The sequence below is a fragment of the Bos grunniens genome, chromosome 28 (genome assembly GCF_055505025.1).
Source record: "Bos grunniens cultivar Pamir isolate PY7600 chromosome 28, Bosgru_T2T1.0, whole genome shotgun sequence".
Lineage (NCBI taxonomy): Eukaryota > Metazoa > Chordata > Mammalia > Artiodactyla > Bovidae > Bos > Bos grunniens.
In genome coordinates this window covers 23,746,175-23,769,794 of record NC_141192.1, presented here as the reverse complement: position 1 = coordinate 23,769,794, position 23,620 = coordinate 23,746,175, and the positions used below count along the sequence as shown (strand labels likewise).

Here is a 23,620-nt window from a genome sequence, read left to right as displayed (position 1 = left end):
AAAAAAAGCCACCATACAGGAAATTATATGGACAAAAATGAATATCATGATGTGGGACTCTCTATATATTACAGATGGATGTTGGGGAAAATTATAGTTGGACTTGTGTTTCAGAAGTCTAAGCCATTTTGAAATCCTAATGATGAGCAGGTATTTATTGATGAAAGGGAGGACATAACTGTGGAAGTGGGGGAAATAACTGTGTTCCTCAAAGAGAACTGTATGCGGAGAGCCTCTGCCTTCTAGGAAGAATGATTTCCATACAAAAGGTCACATGTGGAGGGAAAGTGGTGAAATATGAGGCTAAAGAGGAGCAGAGAGTAGATCCTGAAGCTCTTGTAGGTACATAGGACATTGAGGGGTTGGATGGGGAGACACTGAGACCTACATGCATGGTGACAGGGTTTAATGCATGGTGACAGATGAGAGATTTGCACTTTAGAAACATATGAGTTCAAGTGAGGGAATGAAAGTTTACAAAGCTAGAGACAAGAGACAATTTCAGAGTCTGCTATAGGTAATCAAGCAAGAGATGCCAGTGTCTGAATTAAGGTGCTGACCAAAACAACCTTAACACTCCCCTCAGCTTAACAGGCCTCTCAGACTGTAAAGAATTTGCCTGCAATTCAGGAGACACAGGTTAGATCCCTGGGTTGGGAAGATCCCCTGGAGGAGGGCATGGAAACCCATTCCAGTATTCTTGGAATGCCTAAAAAGTCCCTGTGGACCTTTCAGAGGAGCCTGGTGGGCTACAGTCCGTGGGGTCGCAGAGTCGGACACGATTGAGCGACTAAGCACTGCACACACAGCATACCTTGACTGGGCTTTACACAGCCTTCTTCCAGACTCTCAGCCCCTGACCTCCCCTTTCTTAGACCATGCACTTCATAAAACCGACAATAATTTCTTTGTATCTTTGAGATGTAAGTATTTTCCATGCTTCTTGCCAGTTTTACAACCCAGGACTGTCTTTCTCAGGGACCTAGGAGCCATCCCTCTGAAATGTAATCATCAAGGAAGAGGGAGCCTTAACTTCCAGTCTCCGTGGAAGGGGAGGAGCCTAACTTTAGAGGGCACCTTGCTGCACATTATAAAAGTACATTACCTCTTGTCATGAAAATAGGGAAAGTTCACTTTTCTTTTGGGTAAAGCCAGTTAGCAAACATAGATGGCCTCCAATTCCCCTTGCCTCATCTCTGAAATTCACCTCCTTGTTTCAGCAAGCTTGAACTCAGCCTAAGTTCAGGTCTCTCTCTCTCCTATTGTAAGAGTCTTGAGTAAAGTCTTCCTCTGTCCTTTATAACCTTGTCCAGTGCACATTTTCTTTGAAAGTGGTATAGTGGAGGTGGTGAAAAAATTGATTAGTTCAGAAAATATTGAAAAGATAATAAAATCAGAACATATTGTATGATTAGCTGTAAGAAGGAGTAAAAATAATAATTCACAGGTTCAGACTTGTACATGAATGTACAGCAGCATCGTAAGAATATGGGAGTCAGTTTAGATTTGTGGATAAAATGATGCATTCAGGCTTGGAAACATTGAATTTCACAGGTACCTGTGAGCTACATGAGGCAAGGAAGCCTACAGGCCTGCTAATATATGCAGCCGGAGTTCAGGAGATGGGAGTTGGCCACTCTATATGACATCTGAAGTCTTGGGACTGAATGAGCATATCCAAAAAAAGTGGAAAAAACTTGAGGACTCCAGAGCTTACATCAGAACTGTAGTGAACCCTCAAGCATATGAATAGACAGAGGAAGAAAAAACAGTGAAGCACTGAGAATGCTCACTCAGAAGGGTAAGAAAGCAGAGTCATCACCAAATACAGAATAGAAATTGTAAAAACAAATGATGATAACGTGCAATAGTGTAGTGCTGCTGAGTAATGTCATTTCATTCAGGCTTACCAGACCTGTGCTTTTCATAGCAACCTAAACCAAACTCTATTAACAAGGTAATGAGGTCATATCTTCTTCATATTCTGCATGGTAATTCAGTATAAATTTGAATTGTGGAGAGTGTATTCTGATAATAGGACTATTAAAATGTTTCCAATTTTTAAAATACACCACTCATTCATGGTGATATTTCTTTCTCATGGTGGAAGATATTCAGCAGACTGCATGTTAAAAAGCAACAATGAGCATGTTCTACCTATCACCAACATGAAGTTTGAGGCACTTTTTAATACCGAGAATCATCTCCAGTATTTTAAGATTTGATATGCTCCGATTCATTTGCTGCTGTTGACGCTTTGCGGGTGTTCCAGTAACCTAGGCAACTGTTCTTATTTCTGTCCTAATTTACTTCTATTTATAAAGCATATATAAATTTAATGGTCTCAATGGTATTCTTTAAGGCAGGGTAGGTTTACAAACTATATATTCTTCAGTGGGTATAATATTAAAGATAGCACAAATATGAGTCATCAAACTGACAAAAAATTACAATTTCTTTCATTTTGGATCATCTATAAATATGATGAATAATGTATCTTTAAAAAAGTATAACTTTATCATATTGAAATAAATATCTATAGTTGAAATTATAAAATTTTAATTGTTTATTTTAATGCTATATTTATTCAGTTGGATTTCAGCAATTAGAAACCACAACTTCAAATACCTTCCAATAAAAACCTAGCCTTAGTCAGCAATGTTAAATAAGTTCCCTTTCACACTCCTTATCTATAAGAAATAATCACAGTTTAAATTGTGTAAGGCAGGACACATTTTTTTGTCTTTAGATCTTACTGGCTTTCCAGCTGTTTTGGCAGAGGGAAGACACTAGAACATCTGTCCTTTGTGAACAGAGGCAGAGAAAGAGTAGGTGATTTCAAATGACTACTTGCAAAACAATCACCAACATACACCCTATAAAATACCAGGATGACTGTTTTTTTTTTTTCTTTTTTATGAGTATGTACCATAAAATTAGGAAATTAAGCCCTATATATTTTAGTGAAGGTAACTGAGGACTCTGGAGAAAGACAGAAACTAATAGATCACCAAGCTACCACAATTCCACAAAAAAGAAAAGCTCCCAATGAGGAGCCAGGCATTCCACAATCATTGAAGGAAATAAGAAATTGGCAATTATGGGGTAAAGTGTTTTGTTCTTACTATCAAAAGTTGCTTTTTCTGACCATTATTTCAGATCCACATTATTTACATGAATAAAAATGTACATAAAAGTGTTAGCATCATTAATAATCACGTTAATATCATCTCCCTTTTAACCACTTAAAGCACTTTCTGAAAAGTTCCTTTCCTGAGGAGGGGGAAGAAAAAGAAAAAACTCAGAAAAAATTTTGGTAATCGATTGCTAAATGTTGATCCCCACAAAACCAGATGACCAAAGTAATCTTATATTGAAAGACTGAGAGATCTGTATTTACAAAGCTCTTTGAAATAGTCAAAAGGAAATGAAGTGTAACATTAGCGCACACAAGTCTATGCACATACTGACATTCACTGTTGTAAAAATCAAAATTTATTGAGTATTTCCTTTGCATGAGAAATGAATTTATTTTTCATATATCTCATCTTCAAAAAGATTTATAAAATAGATACTACTATTTTCTTCATTCTGAGCATTTTTGACTCCCTTTACTCATTTCTTCCACTTAATCTATTAGTAATAATAGATATTATTATTATCACAATTTCACAGATGAGGAAACTGAAAGTTAGAAATATAAACTAACTTTCCCAGGGACGCATGGATGCAAATTGGTAGAACTCCATTTTGAACCAAAGTTTGTGTGTATCCAACCAAAGTCCACACATTTAATGTCTACGTTATATTTCTATCAGATCAGATCAGAGCAGTCGCTCAGTCATGTCCGACTCTTTGCGACCCCATGAATCACAGCACACCAGGCCTCCCTGTCCCTCACCAACTCCCGGAGTTCACTCAGACTCACGTCCATCGAGTCAGTGATGCCATCCAGCCATCTCATCCTCTGTCATCCCCTTCTCCTCCTGCCCCCAATCCCTCCCAGCATCAGAGTCTTTTCCAATGAGTCAACTCTTTGCATGAGGTGGCCAAAGTACTGGAGTTTCAGCTTTAGCATCATTTCTTCCAAAGAAATCCCATGGCTGACCTCCTTCAGAATGGACTGGTTGGATCTCCTTGCAGTCTATAGCAGGGCCAAAAAATGCAAGCCACTTGCTCAACCATTCTATTCACAAAACTCTTTCAACTCATTTTACTGAGTCTTTCTAAACCCACAGTTGTCCCTTAGGTAGACTTGAGGAATATATTTTTAGCTACCACCCTCCTGCCACTTGCAATTTCCTGAGTATCCATGGTTACTGCTGCCTATATTGCAGACAATAACCTAGGGAAACTTTCTAGAAATTAGAATGCTCCCTTCATTGAAATATCAAAGAAGCCAAGGGATAAGAGGCTGAAGGAGGAATAACTGCCTCTGTTTCTGGATTCTATCCTTGGAGACCTCAGAGTGTCACCCAGAAAGGTCATCCATGGTGTGATTCTACTTAAGTAGAATCCATGTCATCAACACAAAGTAATTCACTCGGGAGATTTTCAGGTTCTAAGCATCACTATGTAGTTTCCAAATAATAACCAACCATCTGATTTTGTTATTGATGGAAAACTGTAGTATTAGGACATTTGAAAATGTGTAAGGCTTAAATAGATCTGATACTAAGCCTTATGGTGTTAAGTTCCATGAGTCATCTTCTGTTAGAGGAATTATAATATCAACACCTTAACACTGACTGTGGCAATAGTTGGGCAATGAGATCTTAAGGGATGCTGAAATTTGACCCACATTCACAAGCATGCTGTACTAGAATGTGTGTGGCTAGTGCCAGACGACCTGGAACTTGCTTCCATTTCCATAGGACTTGCTTAAACTATGGAAATTCTTTGAGTCTAATTAGATGGGGAAACAGTGGAAACAATGGCTGACTATTTTTCTGGGCTCCAAAATCACAGCAGATGGTGATTGCAGCCATGAAATTAAAAGATACTTACTCCTTGGAAGGAAAGTTATGACCAACCTAGACAGCATATTAAAAAGCAGAGACATTACTTTGACAACAAAGGTCTGCCTAGTCAAGGCTATGGTTTTTCCAGTGGTCATGTTTGGATGTGAGAGTTGGACTATAAAGAAAGCTGAGCACCGAAGAATTGATGCTTTTGAACCGTGGTATTGGAAAAGACTCTTGAGAGTCCCTTAGACTGCAAGGAGATCCAACCAGTCCATCCTAAAGGAGGTCAGTCCTGGGTGTTCATTGGAAGGACTGATGCTGAGGCTGAAACTCCAATACTTTGGCCACCTCATGCGAAGAGCTGACTCTTTGGAAAACACCCTAATGCTGGGAAGGATTGGGGGCAGGAGAAGAAGGGGATGACAGAGGATGAGATGGCTGAATGGCATCGCCGACTTGATGCATATGAGTTTGGGTGAGCTCTGGGAGTTGGTGATGGACAGAGAGGATTGGTGTGCTGCGATTCATGGGGTCGCAAAGAGTCAGACATGATTGAGCGGCTGAACCGAACTGAGAATTATAAGTTACTCTCTCATCTCTCCTTCGCTCAGTTCTCTAAGTTCAGGAGTGACTTTTAAGCAAGAACACCCTTTTTTTCTTTTTTTTTTTCATAAGAAACTATTTGCAGTTTCTGAAGACTTCAGTGATTTAAAAGTACTTCATATGCATAAGGTCAGAGCATTTTTCCATGCATAAATGTTGTTTTACCAGAACTTATATGCTGCTTAGATTTTGTCATATATCCTTTTCCAATAGTCATGTATGGATGTGAGAGTTGGACTATAAAGAAAGCTGAGCACTGAAGAATTGATGTTTTTGAACTGTGGTGTTGGAGAAGATGCTTGAGAGTCCCTTGGACTGCAAGGAGATCCAACCAGTCCATTCTGAAGGAGATCAGCCCTGGGTGTTCATTGGAAGGACTGATGTTGAAGCTGAAACCCCAATACTTTGGCCACCTGATGCGAAGAGCTGACTTACTTGAAAAGACCCTGATGTTGGGAAAGATTGAAGGCAGGAGGGGAAGGGGACGACAGAGGATGAGATGGTTGGATGGCATCACCAACTCAATGGTCATGGGTTTGGGTGGACTCCAGGAGTTGGTTATGGACAGGGAGGCCTGGCGTGCTGCAGCTCATGGGGTCACAGAGTCAGACACAACTCAGTGACTGAACTGAACTGAGTTCCCTGATTAGTAGAATCAAGGGGAAAAAAAAAAAAAGAAAAAACCCTTCAGGGCTTCAGGGCTTCTCTTAGATAAAACACCAACTTGGAAACTTTTCATGGGGAAAGATAGAGGGCAGGAGGAGAAGGGGATGACAGAGGATGAGATGGTTGGATGGCAGTACTGACTCAATTGGCATGAGTTTGTGCAAACTCCAGGAGATAGTGAAGGACAGGGAAGCCTGGTGTGCTGAAGTCCACAGTGTCACAAAGAATTGGACACGACATAACGACTGAACAAAAACAACAATTTGGAAACATTCTCTAAAGTGTTAATGATAACTGGCACAGCTCTGTTTAAAAAGAAAATGTACCTTAGTTTATATTTAATAAAATATTTAAGAAGATTCTTTTAGGGCTTACAAAAAATGTTATTATCAAGTTTAAGAATTTTATTATCTTAGGAGTCTATTTTAATCTCTCTCCAATTTGAGTTTTTAAAATAAAAGATGTCTATTGCATCCTTGCTAAGGGCATGAACTGAATAAACAAGAACTCTAAAGAATGCTCTATAAACCTATAGTAAACCCACTCTCCTGTGTCACTCTGGGATGCCTGATCATTGGTTAGAACCAGGTGTTGGTCCAGTGACTACTCATGTTTAATAATTAAGATAACCACTAATTTCCACTGCTGTTCCTTTGCCATCTCATAAGGCATGCCCTATTGGTCTCTTAGTATTTTGCACTCTATTGAGTGTGGAATGTAAATCATTGTTTGTTGGTTACAGACCTTACAATGCCCAGTGGCATTTGCCACCAATGACAGCAGTAACAGATGATGTTGAGCCAAAGCTACTGGAAGTGCAATGCATAAAGTAAAATGATAATAAATAATTGTCACTCCATTACTAAACACTGTCTGAAATTGGTTCTAGTACATGTTTGATATAGCAGAGTCTGCATAATCCAAGAACCAAACAGGCATTTGTTCTTTTCGTAACAGCTGCAAACAAAAAGGAATCAAACATTTGTCTTATTCAGTGGCCAGGAATGAGCATGGCATGAGTATTCAAATACTTATTGACAGATTCTGACTTCGAAATCTTATGATATCTTTCCAAATTAATGATTCTTAGGAAATATGTCAAAAGATATACTCAGTCCAGTGGACACAAAGTTCAGGAAATGCTATATTGAATGCAGAGACAAAGTCTCAAATAATCATAAGACTGAATTTATGAATATATTCAAAGCATAGAGATGTAATTATAAGAAATATGGGGCTATTAGGGATGTAAGATGCCTGGGAGAGAACATATCTAAATATGATCTTAGCTCTGGTCAGGTGATACAGGTAGAGGACAGATTTAAGCCATTTTCCTTCACTAGTCATATAAACTTCAAGTACATACATCTTACCACATACATCTATCTTGTGGGATCTTGGTTCCCCGGCCAGGGATCAAACTCATGGTCTTCGCAATGGAAACAGCGTTCTAACCAATGCACATCCAGGGAATTCCCAACATGGGATGTTCTTAAATGTATCTGTTTCATACATCTCCAAATTTTATGACACTTAATTTAATAATAGTAAAAATGATAATGATGATAATTGCTATAGTGATAACAATGACCCTGTTGCTACTTAGTAAATTCTCAATAACAGTAAGTAATGATTGAGAACTTACTATGAGCTAGGCACTAGGTTAAGAATGCTTTTCATTAATTTAGTCGATTCCCACAGCAATCCTTATGTAGAGAATACTATTAGTACCCTCACTTTACAAAATTGAAGGGCAGAGGTAGAGAAAGGCTAAGTGAGTTCCCCAGGAACCCAGCAAGGAAGTGCCTGATTCAGATGCATTCCCAGGCAGTCTCAGACACCATGCTATATTGACTGGCTTTAGACCTACATGCTATGTAGTCCGTTCTGCAGTTGCAAGTTATCAGTGGCTAGGAAATCAAGGTTCCACAAATTCCCAAGCAAAGTAGAACATCTCAGAGTATTTCAAAAATTGATTAACGTGTGTGTGTGTGTGTGTGTGTGTGTGTTTTGAGGTGGGCAGAAGGAAGAATTGTAGAAGGGAGAAAATAGAGGCATGTTGCCTCAGAATTTGATTAATTTCCCCTAGAACCTCAGAGTATATTTACAACTTCATGGATTCTCTTTTTCACTCTAAACAAACAGGTATACATTTCACTTTGATATTCCCATGGCTACTATAACGACCACAATTGGCATGGGTTGAGTCACTGCCTAATGAGAAATGGCTTCACTGAGAGCTCTCAAGGCAGAAGAAATTATTGCCCTCACAATGCTGCCCAGCATCCTGAGACTCCTATCTCTGGGCTTTACAGAAGCAGTTCTAGATCCAGGGGTCCCACCTGGGAGACACTTCCTGGAGTGATAAGGAAAGGGCCTAGCACACAGCTCTCCCCTCAGGGAAGTGACTTACCCGGTCAGTTTTCCCTTCAGTCTGAACGCTGGTGTGACTGCGAACTTCATGATCCTCTTCCAGGTCAGAAACATCCTCTAGTTCTTCTGGAGTCTATAAAAAGAAAGCAAAACACTGTTGTTGGAAATGCAAAATGGTAGTCTGGCAGTCCCTCATCAAGCACAGAGTTACCATTATGACCCAGCAACTCCTCTCCTTGGTACTTATGTAAGCAGTTCTTTGCAGGAAACTGCCCTCAGCAGGAGGCCTTCACTAATGGCTCAGATGGTAAAGAATCTGCCTGTAATCCTGGAGACCCAGGCACAACCCCTGGGTCAGGAAGATCCCTTGGAGAAGGGAATGGGAATCCACTCCAGTATTCTTGCCTGGAGAGTTCCATGGACAGAGAAGCTCCTTTTCTTGTCACTTTAGCAAAACCATCAGTTCAGTTCAGTTCAGTTGCTCAGTCGTGTCCGACTCTTTGCGACCCCATGAATCGCAGCACGCCAGGCCTCCCTGTCCCTCACCAACTCCCGGAGTTCACTCAGACTCACGTCCATCGAGTCAGTGATGCCATCCAGCCATCTCATCCTCTGTCATCCCCTTCTCCTCCTGCCCCCAATCCCTCCCAGCATCAGTCTTTTCCAATGAGTCAACTCTTCGCATGAGGTGGCCAAAGTACTGGAGTTTCAGCTTTAGCATCATTCCTTCCAAAGAAATCCCAGGGCTGATCTCCTTCAGAATGGACTGGTTGGATCTCCTTGCAGTCCAAGGGACTCTCAAGAGTCTTCTCCAACACCACAGTTCAAAAGCATCAATTCTTTGGTGCTCAGCTTTCTTTGCAGTCCAACTCTCACATCCATACATGACCACAGGAAAAACCATAACCTTGACTAGACACACCTTTGTTGGCAAAGTAATGTCTGTGCTTTTGAATATACTGTCTAGGTTGGTCATAACTTTCCTTCCAAGGAGTAAGTGTCTTTTAATTTCATGGCTGCAGTCACCATCTGCAGTGATTTTGGAGCCCAGAAAAATAAAGTCTGACACTGTTTCCCCATCTATTTCCCACGAAGTGGTAGAACCAGATGCCATGATCTTCATTTTCTGAATGTTGAGCTTTAAGCCAACTTTTTCACTCTCCTCTTTCACTTTCATCAAGAGGCTTTTGAGTTCCTCTTCACTTTCTGCCATAAGGGTGGTGTCATCTGCATATCTGAGGTTATTGATATTTCTCCCGGCAATCTTGATTCCAACTTGTGCTTCTTCTAGCCCAGCATTTCTCATGATGTACTCTGCATAGAAGTTAAACAAGCAGGGTGACAATATGCAGCCTTGACGTACTCCTTTTCCTATTTGGTACCAGTCTGTTTTTCCATGTCCAGTTCTAACTGTTTCTTCCTGACCTGCATATAGGTTTCTCAAGAGGCAATTCAGGTGGTCTGGTATCCCATCTCTTTCAGCCATACTGTAACTAAAATTTAAGCCAGGGATTCCCATGCTCTATTCATCTCCCCGCCAAGTACACCTTTCAGATATTTTAATCAAATGATATCTTGCCTAACTTGTCAGGTCTTTCCATAGATTATAGAGGTAGAACTGAAGAATATGTATGACCAAATCTTTTCCCTAGTTTCCATCCAGTAATCTCATGACCAAACTGTGTGAATAAGATAGCACCTAGAGGAATATCACAAGAATTCACTGAGCCTGCATAGAGGGCAATGGTGATGACCTTGACCCCCATCTCAATGATTAATGTAGATTACTTCCCTTCTTTCCTTTAAATGTTTTTATAATCTAACAGAATCTTTGGACATGGTGTTTGGGGGACGTTGAGTTAACTATCTCCCTAGATTGCCAGCAATTTGATTAAAGGAGACTTTTCTTTCTATAGGGCTTTCCTGGTGGCTCAGACGTTAAAGAATCTGAGTATTGATTTTGTAAGCAGTGGGAAGTAGGACCCAATTCACTCAACAGTACATACCCAAGAGAAATGAAAAATATATATCTACACAAAAATCTGTAAACAAGTATTCATAGCAACAGCAATCATAATGACCAAGAAACATGTCTAGTGATGAATGAATAAACAAAACATGGTAAATCCCTACAAAGGAATATTAGTTGAATATTATAAAAAGGAATGAAGTACTAATATATACTGCAACATGGTAAACTTTGAAAATATTATGCTAAGTGAAACAAGTCAATCACAAAATGCCACATATTATATGGTTCTATTTATTTGGAATTCAAGAATAGCCACATGTATAGAGACAGGACAGAGATTTGATTAGTGGTTCCTGAAGCAGAGAGTGGAAGAGGGGGTTGGGAGCCATGACTGCTAATGGGTATGTGGTTTCATACCCATTGGGGTATAAAATGGCATGGCATTTCATGGGATGGCATTGGTATGAAACGGGATGGCAATAACGTTCTACAGTCAGAAGTGGTAATGATCATACACTCTTGTGAATATTTAAAATACTTTCAATGGTGATGTTTATAGTATATTAATTATATCTCAATAAATTCTGAAAGAAAAAGCAAAAATGATCAGAAGGGTGTTTTTCTCTGAGTAGCAATTTGGCTAACCACTATGTGGCTACCACAAATCAAGGTGTTTACATGTGACAAATAAATGGAGTAAGTATTATTAAAACCATATGATATCAAAACAAAAAATTGAGAAAAGCCATGAAATTAAAAGACGCTTACTCCTTGGAAGGAAAGTTATGACCAACCTAGATAGCATATTCAAAAGCAGAGACATTACTTTGCCAACAAAGGTTCATCTAGTCAAGGCTATGGTTTTTCCTGTGGTCATGTATGGATGTGAGAGTTGGGCTGTGAAGAAAGCTAAGCGCCGAAGAATTGATGCTTTTGAAGTGTGGTGTTGGAGAAGACTCTTGAGAGTCCCTTGGACTGCAAGGAGATCCAACCAGTCCATTCTGAAGGAGATCAGCCCTGGGATTTCTTTGGAAGGAATGATGCTGAAGCTGAAACTCCAGTACTTTGGCCACCTCATGCGAAGAGTTGACTCATTGGAAAAGACTCTGATGCTGGGAGGGATTGGGGGCAAGAGGAGAAGGGGACGACAGAGGATGAGATGGCTGCATGGCATCACTGACTCGATGGACGTGAGTCTGAGTGAACTCCGGGAGTTGGTAATGGACAGGGGAAGGCCTGGCGTACAGCGATTCATGGGGTCGCAAAGAGTCGGACATGACTGAGCGACTGATCTGATCTGATCTGAAATTTAGAATGTAATAATTTAACATGAACTTTAGGGTTTAGTCTACATAGTTAACCTATTTCCATTGCTTTTTTTTTTTTTTTTTTCAATTTCAGCTTAAACATCTTTTATTCAGGGAGGTGTCTTGCTTACAAATCCCCTAGATTGGCTTGAGTTCCTCTTCCAAGCATTTCCTGATGCCTTCTACTTTCACTATATAGTGTTCATCATACTTTATTTTAGCATCGGTTGTTGAATTGGGAAGTAAACTGTTGAACTATCTGTTCTTTGAGGTAAGGACTCAGTCTGCTCTGCTTACTACCATCTCACCACGACCTAGCACATACATGGTTTTAAAAGAATGAAGAAACATTATCGGTGATATCCAAAAACCTAGTTGGATATAAGCAAAGCAAAACATATCAACAGCAACAACAAACATGTGTCCTCACTGTATCTCTATTGTGCTTCTATCTTACTGTATTTCAAACTAATTTTTTAATCTGCTTTTTGTTGTTTTTCTTAGTTCCAGGTTACCATCCCTTTAGTCCCTCTGTGGCAATAATGTAATGATACCAGTCATTAATGCAAATATAAGTACTGTACAGAAAATCATTATTATAAATATAAAGTACTTAATGAGAATTAATTTAGTATTATAGTTTACACAGTCTCAGTTTTAAACTATGATTCCTTTGCTACAAAGCTCTGGTGAGAAATCCAAAATATAAACATTTAGGTGTCATGACAAACATCCAAAACTGAAAATGGAAGGTCTCCTATATATACATCTAACTGTTGAAGTCTGGAAAGGGTCAGCACCTACCTCCTCAAAATAGCTCTGGTTTCCCTCAAACCTTGCTCTACACACAGGCCCTTCACTTACCTTCAGGGTTGTGAAGAGCATTCGTTCCACTGGGGCCTCTCCAGGCATGGGAATTTGAAATGCTTAGCTCACACTGTGGAGCAAAACTACCAATCTCCTAAACGCTTATGGCCTCAGATTCTTTCTCAGTTCGTGGATCTTGAACCAGCACTTTTTTTTTGTTCTCCAACACTTGCACTGACTATCTATCACTCTGCATTAATGTCAACTGACTCTTATTAGATATTAATATCTTCCCCTTCACCAAAGCCCCCAGTGTGCTGAGTAGTTAGATAACATATAGATATATGTTGATCTCTACGTGCAGTCCTTCTTTGCTACGACTACCTGCAGCTATGATCACAGGAAATTTATCTTTCTTCTTAAGTAATAATAGCATGAGTTCACCATGAGGGAATTTCTATACAATCACATATTTCATTATTAGCTAATTTTTGTGTATTCTTCCCAAGTATCCTTCAGAAAGGCTTTTTATAATTTTTTATCTTGATTTATCACCAGCCCCTGTAATATCTGAATAAACTCAATTGATCAAATTCCCTTTCTTGACCCTGTTATTTTGCAACTGCAAGCAGTCTGGGGTCCCTACTGTAATGTTTCTTATAAATGTCTTTGCTTATTACTTGGGTTATATTCTATTATATAACCCAAGTTCTGTGATGAGACAGAGCTTCATCACCAATCCCAGTACTTTGTGCAAATCAAAAGTAAAGTGATCTAACAGAAATCAAGAGCAACTGCTCCTCAGAAATCACAAGTATCATTTTTGTTAGTGACACTGCAGGAAATGATAAGCGCACCATTTACGCCCACATACTTGTGTACTTTTCTTTAACAGGGGACTGATAGTGTTCTTGCAAAACCACCACAACTGACTTCTTATCATGAAAAAAAAAAAAAGAAAAAACCGTGGGGGAGTGTTCAAAACACCTGCTGGTAGCATTTTGCTTTCTGTAAGGCAAGCAGCTGGATGGTATTTTAAAAATAAACAGTTACATACACAGTGTTATAGTTTAAATGGAAACTAAGGAAGACGTAGGAGTACTTAATCATTTTGGGGATATATATGAACTTCAGTTTGAAGACAAATAATAATAGAAAGAGTAAACATTTAAAAAAGGAAGGATAGAGGTTTGGCGGCCCTATACTGTACACTCCTGGAAACAGCTTGTTTTGCTTTTACTTATTTAGTCACTTTGGAAGTTTAAACTTCTGGAAGGTTTGTGTATGTGTGTGTGTGTGTGTAACTTGTGTACGTTTCCAGTCAATTTCCATCCTGTGTGAAGGGAAACCAACTATCTTAGATCAGTGTCAAGTAGGAGAAAGACCATAAAGTGTTGAGCAATGCAGACCTGAATTTGAATTCTGCCTCTCCAATTAGCTTGTTGGGGAATATGTGTCTCCTTTTACAATTTTGTTTCTTCAGAACAAAATTTTGGATAAGAGACATAATCCTGAAGATTATTGTGAGATTCAGTTGTACTAAGATGTTTAAACAAGTGCTTAGCCCACAGACATAGCTGGGGTGCAACAAAGGTTGCTTCTTTCTGTCTACTATTTGTTCTCTTCTTTCTTCACTAACTTATCCCTCATCCTATCACAATCTTTTATATTTTTTGATAAAACTTCTGTGGCATTTTGGATGCCTCCATTTTATTTCACATCTGTTACTCTGGATTGACACAATACTTATCACTAACTCTAGTTACATTTTCCTGATATTGAATATAGAACACCATTGTGCTAATAGGGTTTAGTATAATTACACATACACTGCTTTCTTCTAAAGTTCAAGTAAAGATCATGTTTGATCCGATTTTAATCATGTGTAAGAGGAAGATACTCTCTTAAACTGGCCCTAAAAAAGATAACATTCTTCACATTCTCAGGGATGATAGAAATAACTTTTCTTCTCTAAGCTGAACTGTCTTTAAACCAGACCCATAGGAAGATACCCTATTTTATTGTGGAAAAAGTGATAATAAACTCTATTACTCATTTATTTCTCTTATCAGAATTCAGGATAACTATTCTATATTTTTCTAACTCTTGCTTATTGTGAACCCTTCCTTAGGCAACCCAAAGTGACTTGAAATAAGCTAAGTTTCCTCATCTTAAAGTGGAAAAAATATTACCTAATTCTTAGGGCTATTGTGAAGACAAAATAACATGATGGACTAGAACATTATTCCATTTCTAGAAAATACTAAATGTTCAATATTGTTTATGATTATTATAAACTATTATTGTAGTACTTTAAGATCTCGTTTTATTTATATAAAGGAGTCCAGAAACAAGTATAGTCAGACTTGAAAATAGGCTGAGGTTTTCATATGGAAACTGAGTGTGCAATAAACAGTAGTGGTACATTAAACTTCAAGGACACAATTAATTGGTGGTGTGAGTGTATGTGAATATATATACGTGTGTGTATATATACACATATATATAAGCTTAAATATGTATTTATTTATTGAGGTACATAATGACTAAATTCATATTCTTCCTCCTCCTCTGCACCAAGGAGCTCAGTGCATTCTAAAGACATATAAATTCTTTCAGCATCCTTAGTTTGGTAGTATTATTATACATTAAAATTCATTTGCTCAAGGCTATAAATGCTTAATCCTGAAATATAAGAAAATAAGTTTGTGGTCCCTAAAAACAACAAAAATAAGGGAAGGAAGAAAGCAAGGGCAAGAGGGAGAAGAGGTGGGAGGGAAGAGAAAGAAGGTAAGAAAAAGAAAGAAAAAGTCTAGGAACTAGGACTCATGCTCAGTATTTTCCTAAGATTTAAGGCTGAATTCTAAATCATATAAAGGATTTGATGGCAATTCATACTTCTCTGATTATCCCTCAAGGCCTTACTACAATCAAGTAACTGCCAGAGCAATGTCAGCAGTGGTCTGACACTCAGAGAAGGAACGATGCTGTGGACAGTATTCTCAAAGAAGCTGCAACAGCATGCTCAGTGAGATTATCTTAGCTGAGCTGATAACACAGAAGTGGAGAGAACAGAATTCAAATACATTTTAAAATGAGGAAAAGATATAACAATAACACAATTCAAATTATGGAAAGCTAAAATGAGTGCACACATGCACACACACACATATGCACGTATCTGCCCCCCACTCCATCCAAGAAATCAATACTCTCTTCTTGGCATTACTGACAAGGTTTTTGATCCATTTTCTGAGCCTTGTCTTTTCTAGTTTCTAAGACCTATAAATTATTTAAAGAGTCACATTTTAGAAAAATGTAACAATCACATTTAACTGTCAAACATTTCAAAATATTTCCAGAAAATGAAGTAAACAACATGTTGTGTATTACAGACTTTTTTTTAATGACAGACTCCTGGAATCAATCTTTGAGGGAGAGGCCCACTAACCTATAGCTTTATAAAGTTGTACAAATGATTCTGATATGCAATTCTTCATGAGAACTATTGGCCTGACATTAAATTTAATTTTTTGATTGGTTTAGGCTTTAGTTAAGTGTCACTGTAATATGAGTTGCAAGATGGCAGCATCAATAGTTTATAAGGGATTTTCCCTGTCACCGGAAATGCAGGCATTTTACTTTTTAAGTATGCCTTCCATTGCTTTTCAGTTGGAGGGTTAATTTATCACATAATTGGACAGATAATATATAAGCGGCCAGAAGCCATTTTGACTATTCAACTGAATGATACAATCGGATGGAGTTGCCAGAGTTGTCAGAGACAAAGGGCTTTTTTGCTCCTGGCAAGCATGATGGATTCACAACACATGGACTTTTTTCTACTCTTCAAATATGCCCCAATCATCAGTTCATGGCACATCAAGACCTTCGGCTCCAAGTATGTACTGCTGTCTTGCCTGACATACGTTCCTCCTGCAGCTTTCACACTGCTGGATCTTTCTACTATGGGAGTTCAGATGGCTATATTCAACTCTATAGAGTTCCCCTGGTCAGGCCATCTGAAGTTAACCCTTTTTCGTACTTCATTTATTAATTGCATCACCCTTTTCTGTCTCAGAGGTTAAAGCATCTGCCTGCAATGAGGGAGACCTGGGTTTGATCCCTGGGTTGGGAAGATCCCCTGGAGAAGGAAATGGCAACCCACTCCAGTATTCTTGCCTGGAGAATCCCATGGATGGAGGAGCCTGGTGGGCTACTGTCCACGGGGTCGCAAAGAGTCAAACACTACTAAGCAACTTCACTTTTCACTTTCTTTTCTCTCTTTTCTTAGCCCTCTTGCTATGATCATATGAAATTATATTTTTCTTCTTTTTTTTTTTTTTGAAGTTAGGAGATACATTTTGGTCTTGCCACATTAGAATATAACACCCATGAGAACAGGAATGCTTTCTGTCTTACTTATCATTCTGAACACCCCAAACAGCATATACTAGGTATTCAGTAAAGATATCCTAACTGAATAATGAAATGAATAATTTAATTCATTTCATGGACTGAGCCTGGCAGGCTACAGTCCATGGGGTCACAAAGAGTCGGACACAACTGAGCAACTAACACACACAGGCTTTGGTATGAATGTCAGAAGAAAGTCTTAGGAACATTGCAGAACTATGGAGTAAGCCTTTCCTGTCTCCCTTCAGTAGGTGTTGATTTAATAATACCTTGCCCAAGGGAAAGTTTGAAGAAAAGATTACTGGATTTTTTAAAAGAAAGGCTATGTATACCTGTGGCGGATTCATTTTGATATTTGGCAAAACTAATACAATTATGTAAAGTTTAAAAATAAAATAAAATTAGAAAAAAAAAAAAAACAGAAAGGCTATGGAAATTAGAGATAGTAGATTTTGCACCTAGAAAAATTCTACAATTTCAAAATTTTCAAACTTGGAAGACCAGAAGATGTCTAGCTATGCCATTAGCAGTTCAGTGTGGATATAATAAGACTTGAGAGAAAAATGTCATCTTTTAATCTCACACTAGATGTTCAAGTCTCACGAGAGTTCTGTGCCACAAACTTGTCATGGAAACAGTAAGCAGTAAACCTGAAGGAGTTAAACGGACTAGGACAATGGACATTTCATTGCTAACCAATGTGGGAAAATTATAAGAGACTTCTGGGTGTCTCTGATGCCCTGATATAGTATAAGTTTCTAGAAAAGAATTTCCCAGGTTAACTGGAAAGATATTTCATGTATTGTCGGAATGCTGCTAGGCTTATGTTATGGTGGTAGGTTGATGAAGTTACCTGGGTTTTCATTCTAAATTTGACACCAACTAATTGTATGTTTTCTGAATGTTGAGCTTTAAGCCAACTTTTTCAGTCTCCTCTTTCACTTTCATCAAGAGGCTTTTTAGTTCCTCTTCACTTTCTGCCATAAGGGTGGTGTCATCTGCATGTCTGAGGTTATTGATATTTCTCCCGGCAATCTTGATTCCAGCTTGTGCTTCTTCCAGCCCAGCATTTCTTATGATGTACTCTGCATATAAATTAAATAAGCAGGGTAACAATATACAGCTTTGACACACTCCTTTTCCTATTTGGAACCAGTCTATTGTTCCATGTCCAGTTCTAACTGTTTCTTCCTGACCTGCATATAGGTTTCTCAAGAGGCAGGTCAGGTAGTCTGGTATTCCCATATCTTTCAAAATTTTCCACAGTTTATTGTGATCCACACAGCCAAATGCATTGCCATAGTCAATAAAGGAGAAATAGATGTTTTTCTGGAACTCTCTTGCTTTTTCGATGACCCAGAGGATGTTGGCAATTTGATGGTTCCTCTGCCTTTTCTAAAACCAGCTTGAACATCTGGAAGTTCACCGTTCACGTATTGCTGAAGCCTGGCTAGGGGAATTTTGAGCATTAGTTTACCAGCATGTGAGATGAGGGCAATTGTGCGGTAGTTTGAGCATTCTTTAGGGGGAAACAGTGGAAACAGGGTCAGACTTTATTTTGGGGGGCTCCAAAATCACTGCTACTGGTGATTGCAGCCATGAAATTAAAAGACGCTTGCTCCTTGGAAGGAAAGTTATGACCAACCTAGATAGCATATTCAAAAGCAGAGACATTACTTTGCCAACAAATGTCTGTCTAGTCAAGGCTATGGTTTTTCCAGTAGTCATGTATGGATGTGAGAGTTGGATTATGAAGAAAGCTGAGTGCTGAAGAATTGATGCTTTTGAACTGTGGCGTTGGAAGACTCTTGAGAGTCCCTTGGACTGCAAGGAGATCCAACCAGTCCATTCTAAAGGAATTCAGTCCTGGGCGTTCTTTGGAAGGAATGATGCTAAAGCTGAAACTCCAATACTTTGGCCACCTCATGTGAAGTGTTGACTCATTGGAAAAGACTCTAATGCTGGGAGGGATTGTGGGCAGAAGGAAAAGGGGACTACAGAGGATGAGATGGCTGGATGGTATCACCAAATCGATGGATGTGAGTTTGAATGAACTCCAGGAGTTGGTGATGGACAGGGAGGCCTGGCGTGCTGCAATTCATGGGGTCGCAAAGAGTCAGACAGGACTGAGCCACTGAACTGAACTGAATTGTATGTTATTAGGCAAATCTCATAATTTTCTTCTGCTTAATTTATTAACCTTTAAAATAGGAATGAGAATTAAGTAAAACTTGACAATTTCTGCAAGTGCTTTGAGTTTTAAGATTTGGGGAGTTTATGCTTAAACTGAAAGCATATCATTTACATTAATCTGGATCAAATGTTCCCTCTGCACTAAAAAGATCCTGATGCTGGGAAAGATTGAAGGCAAAAGGAGAAGGGGGTGGCAGAGGATGAGATGGTAAGATAGCATCACCAACTCAATGGACATGAATTTGAGCAAACTCCAGGAGATAGTGAAGGACAGAGGAATCTGGCATGCTGCAGTCCATGGCATCGCAAATAGTCAGACATGATTTAGTGACTGAACAGCAATAGTAAGGAGTACTCAATGGTAGGAGAGATTTGGAAAATCCGTCAAGTTTGGTTGATTCAAATATTTTTGTTTTTAGTCACTAAGTTGCATCTGGCTCTTTTGTGACCTGGTGGATTATAGCCTGCCAGGCTCTTCCATCCATGGGATTTCCCAGGCAAGAATACTGGAGTAGGTTGGCATTTCCTTCTCCAGGGGATCTTAACCCAAGAATTGAACCCATGTCTCCTGCATCGGCAGGTGGGTTCTTTACTGAGCCACTGAGCCACTCCAATCCATCACAGCAGTTAGAAACATGGTTAACCTGATGTATCTTCTCATTTTAACATAGAGTGAGAAGGCATCCAGCATTTTTCTCAATTTTATAACCTGAATGTCTCACATAGTTTCTAGTAAAAAATAGGTGTGTGGAAAATATGTTTTTAATGAATGAATACATGGAAGATAAATATAGATAATAAAGAAGGATGAAAATAAAAATATATTTCTCTATTTTTCCCAATAGAGCATTGGTGAATTTTCTCCTTTTAATCTTTTGAAAAATAATTCCAAACTGCCTTTAGGTACCATTATTATCCCTCTTTGTTTCACAAACTATGTCTTTTTTTTACTTTTCCAGATGTTTAGAATATACCACTCTATGAATTATTTCATATGATGAAACCAAGAGCTTGGGTATTATACCCCTTAGTTCAGTTCAGTTCAGTCACTCAGTCACTTTTTACTCTTTGCAACCCCATGGACTGCATGCAGCAGGCCAGGCTTCCCTGTTTATCACCAACTCCCGGAGTGTGCTCAAACTTATGTCCATCGAGTTGGTGATGCCACCCAACCATCTCATCCTCTGTTGTCCCCTTCTCCTCCTGCATTCAGTCTTTCCCAGCATCAGGGTCTTTTCCAATAAGTCAGTTCTTCTCATCAGGTGGCTAAAGTACTAGAGCTTCAGCGTTAGCATCAGTCCTTCCAATGAATATTCAAGACTGGTTTCCTTTAGGATTGACTTGTTTGATCTCCTTGCAGTCTAAGGGACTCTCAAGAGTCTTCTCCAAAATATACCCCTTAAAGCTACAACAATTAAAATACAGCTTGAGAATGCAGAGACAGAATACAAAATATATACCCTAATGTAAGATAAAGAGAGTACATCTATAATGAATAAGAAAATCTGATCAAACATATAGTCACATAGGACATCTTAGGCGATAAATCTTGAACATGAGGAAAATTGCTGTCTCAGGGGAGACACAGTCCTGAGGCTTAAGTTGTTCATCTATTTCAAATGAATTAACTCTTTATTTGTTCACTAAAACCAGACCAGCATTCATCAAACAGCCAATCATTTGATACTTTACACTTCAGTCTGGATTATGATGATTTTTTCAAAGGAGGTGATCATTGTAATCACTTAAGTTTTTACAAAGCCTTTCGAAGAACTCAAGGGATAATAAAATTACATAGGGTAAATCACACTTTAAGCTCAACCCCTCCTTTTACCTAAAAGACTGTGGGAATCAAGTCTTTGATCCTAAGACACTAAAAAGGCTAACAGCTGTAGAAAAACACCCAGCAAATCAGCAATATGGTCATAAGTGAAAATGGACTCATCGATATCACTGTACTTTTTCAGCCACCGCATGAGTTGGTGACTTCAGGACTGTATGTCTGTATGTCTAAATCATGAAAACTGTCAGAAGAAATCATAAGAAGCTTTCCAGCTTGAAGTTTAAATAAAAATCTCAGAGACTAATGAAGCCATGATGAATGTGGTTTGGATGGCATATTTTTGGAAAGTTAAAATATTAGAAATATCTGGACTCAAATCAAGACCCTTGAATTCTTCTCTTTGAGAACAGAAAGGTAAGATAACCCTTTTTAATCAAGGTCTTAATATGATTCATTAACAATACTCTGCTGGGTTCTTCCACATGTCTTTTCTTACTTCATCTTAACAATAAACCTAAAGAAGCAAGGTTATCATTTTAATACCACAGTTGAGGAAAATGCACCATAGAGTTAACAGAATTCATCCAATACCATACAGTTAATAAAGGGCTGCCACAACGTAGGTTCCAGTGCTCATTTTATGAGCCATTTGGCATGGTAGTCACAAGTGCATAGTAAATATGGGAGCTGAGTAGTTAAAACTTACAAGTCTAGAAAATGAACTTCAAATAGTATGAATATACTTCTCACAGAGCAAGGCAGGCCAAATAGTTTGAGGTTTTGATCAGCTCACTTAATCTCCTCCTTCCTCCACCAGATAGAATGTCTAGACCTCAGTAGACTTGATGTCTGGAGCTAATAGATGATTCAGCCTTTCAGCACTGCTTCAGTATCACCTATGTTGAACCATATACTGTCTTTGAAAAAAGTCAACTGAAAGAAAATCCTGCTTGTTTGTCAGGCTGGAACCCTGGCTTTAAGTATACCAGGATTGAAATCAATTCAATTTTGGCCCATAATTGTGCCAATGGATCTGTTGTTGTTGTTTTAAGTTCTAAATGAATTAGACTGTACTAACCAGCAAAACTACTAACTGTGTATGTGTTTTGGACAGAACTTTTATATCTTCTTTCCAAATTATAAACAGAAAACCTAATTTAACTAACCTGCTAAAGTTTTTATAGTAAGGCAGGGACTGTGATAGAACACGATATAAAGATTGAGTATCTGGATTTAGGTTAATGATGCTTTTAATAGCTTGTGATCTCAAAAAAAAAAAAAAAAAATACTTAACATGTTGAAACTAAGCTTTTTCAGAAGTAAATGAAAGGACTGAACTAAATGATTTATAAAATCTCATTCAGTTCTACTGTTCATTCTGTAAGTCTTCTGCAGGCTTGGTGACAATGTTATCAGGAAAGAGAATTTTTTAAGAAAATTCTGAATTAGCATGATACCTTTCTTTTGAAATGCTAAACACAACTGTAGATTACAAGTCCCTTTGGATGTGTTGTTTTCCTGCTGGCTCAGACAGTAAAGAATCTGCCTGCAATGTGGGAGACCTGGGTTCGATCCCTGGGTTGGGAAGATTGCCTGGAGAAGGAAATGGCAACCCACCTCTAGTATACTTGACTAGAAAATTCCATGTACAGAAGAGCCTGGCATGCTACAGTCCATGGGATTGCAGAGAGTCACACACAATTGAACTACTAACACTTTGATATGTTTACTTCTCAGGAGGTTAGAAACAACTTTTTATCCTTACTTCGTCCAGGACAACATAGGACAATGTTAGGGTTCTTGATGGGCAGTAATTGATGATACCATGGGTAATTGTGGGCGTAAAATTACTCTTCTGGCTCTGTAAACGGGAAGTGTGCTGTTGTTGGAAATAATGCAATAATAAAAATTAAAAAGTGGTGGTGATGATAGTAGTGACACAGGCAGTGGATGACCAATAACACAGTCAAACCTTTAACTCTTGGGTGTAAACACTGTTACCATGACAATCAGACACATTCTTTGGTATTTGAGTAAGAAAAATCTCAACTTCTCCATCAAATACTAAGCCAAACAGATTGTTTATGTGAATATGTGTGTTCTTATCCCTAGAACAGACAGCTGAAAAGAGGTTATCTAACTAAAAATTACTATTTTTTTTTCAAAAACTATCCTACAGATGTTAAAATGAATTTCAGAGAATATCTAATGCAAAGAAAAATCACTTAATACTCTTTTAAGACTCTTCATTGAATGTATAAATACATATATTCTAATTATATAAAACATATTGCATATATATATGACAGTGTTGCAGTGTTATCTGTGACTTTCTTTATAATTGATTTGTTTCTAAATTTTTAATATATAGATTTATCATCAGGGGAAAAAAAAAAAAACAAGCAATGAGTGTTACAAGAAAATCTGCTTAAGGTTGAATGTGACACTTCAAGGATGTGCCAGCAATGAAAAAAGAGCAAGATTGCAAAACTCATTGCACAGGAACAGAGTTGGCCTTGTCACTTCAAATAGGTCT

General features: G+C 38.4%; 1 protein-coding gene across 10 annotated transcripts in view; it reads right to left on the bottom strand.

The window, feature by feature from the left end:
- The window catches only part of CTNNA3 (catenin alpha 3), a 1,912,303-nt gene that overhangs the window by 191,912 nt on the left and 1,696,771 nt on the right, over window positions 1–23,620 (bottom strand). For all 10 annotated transcript variants that reach the window (XM_086381634.1, XM_086381633.1, XM_086381642.1 and 7 more), the window contains one exon: window positions 8,647–8,739. In XM_086381634.1, coding sequence (XP_086237760.1) covers window positions 8,647–8,739 — 93 coding nt within the window. The remainder of the gene's footprint in view (window positions 1–8,646; window positions 8,740–23,620) is intronic.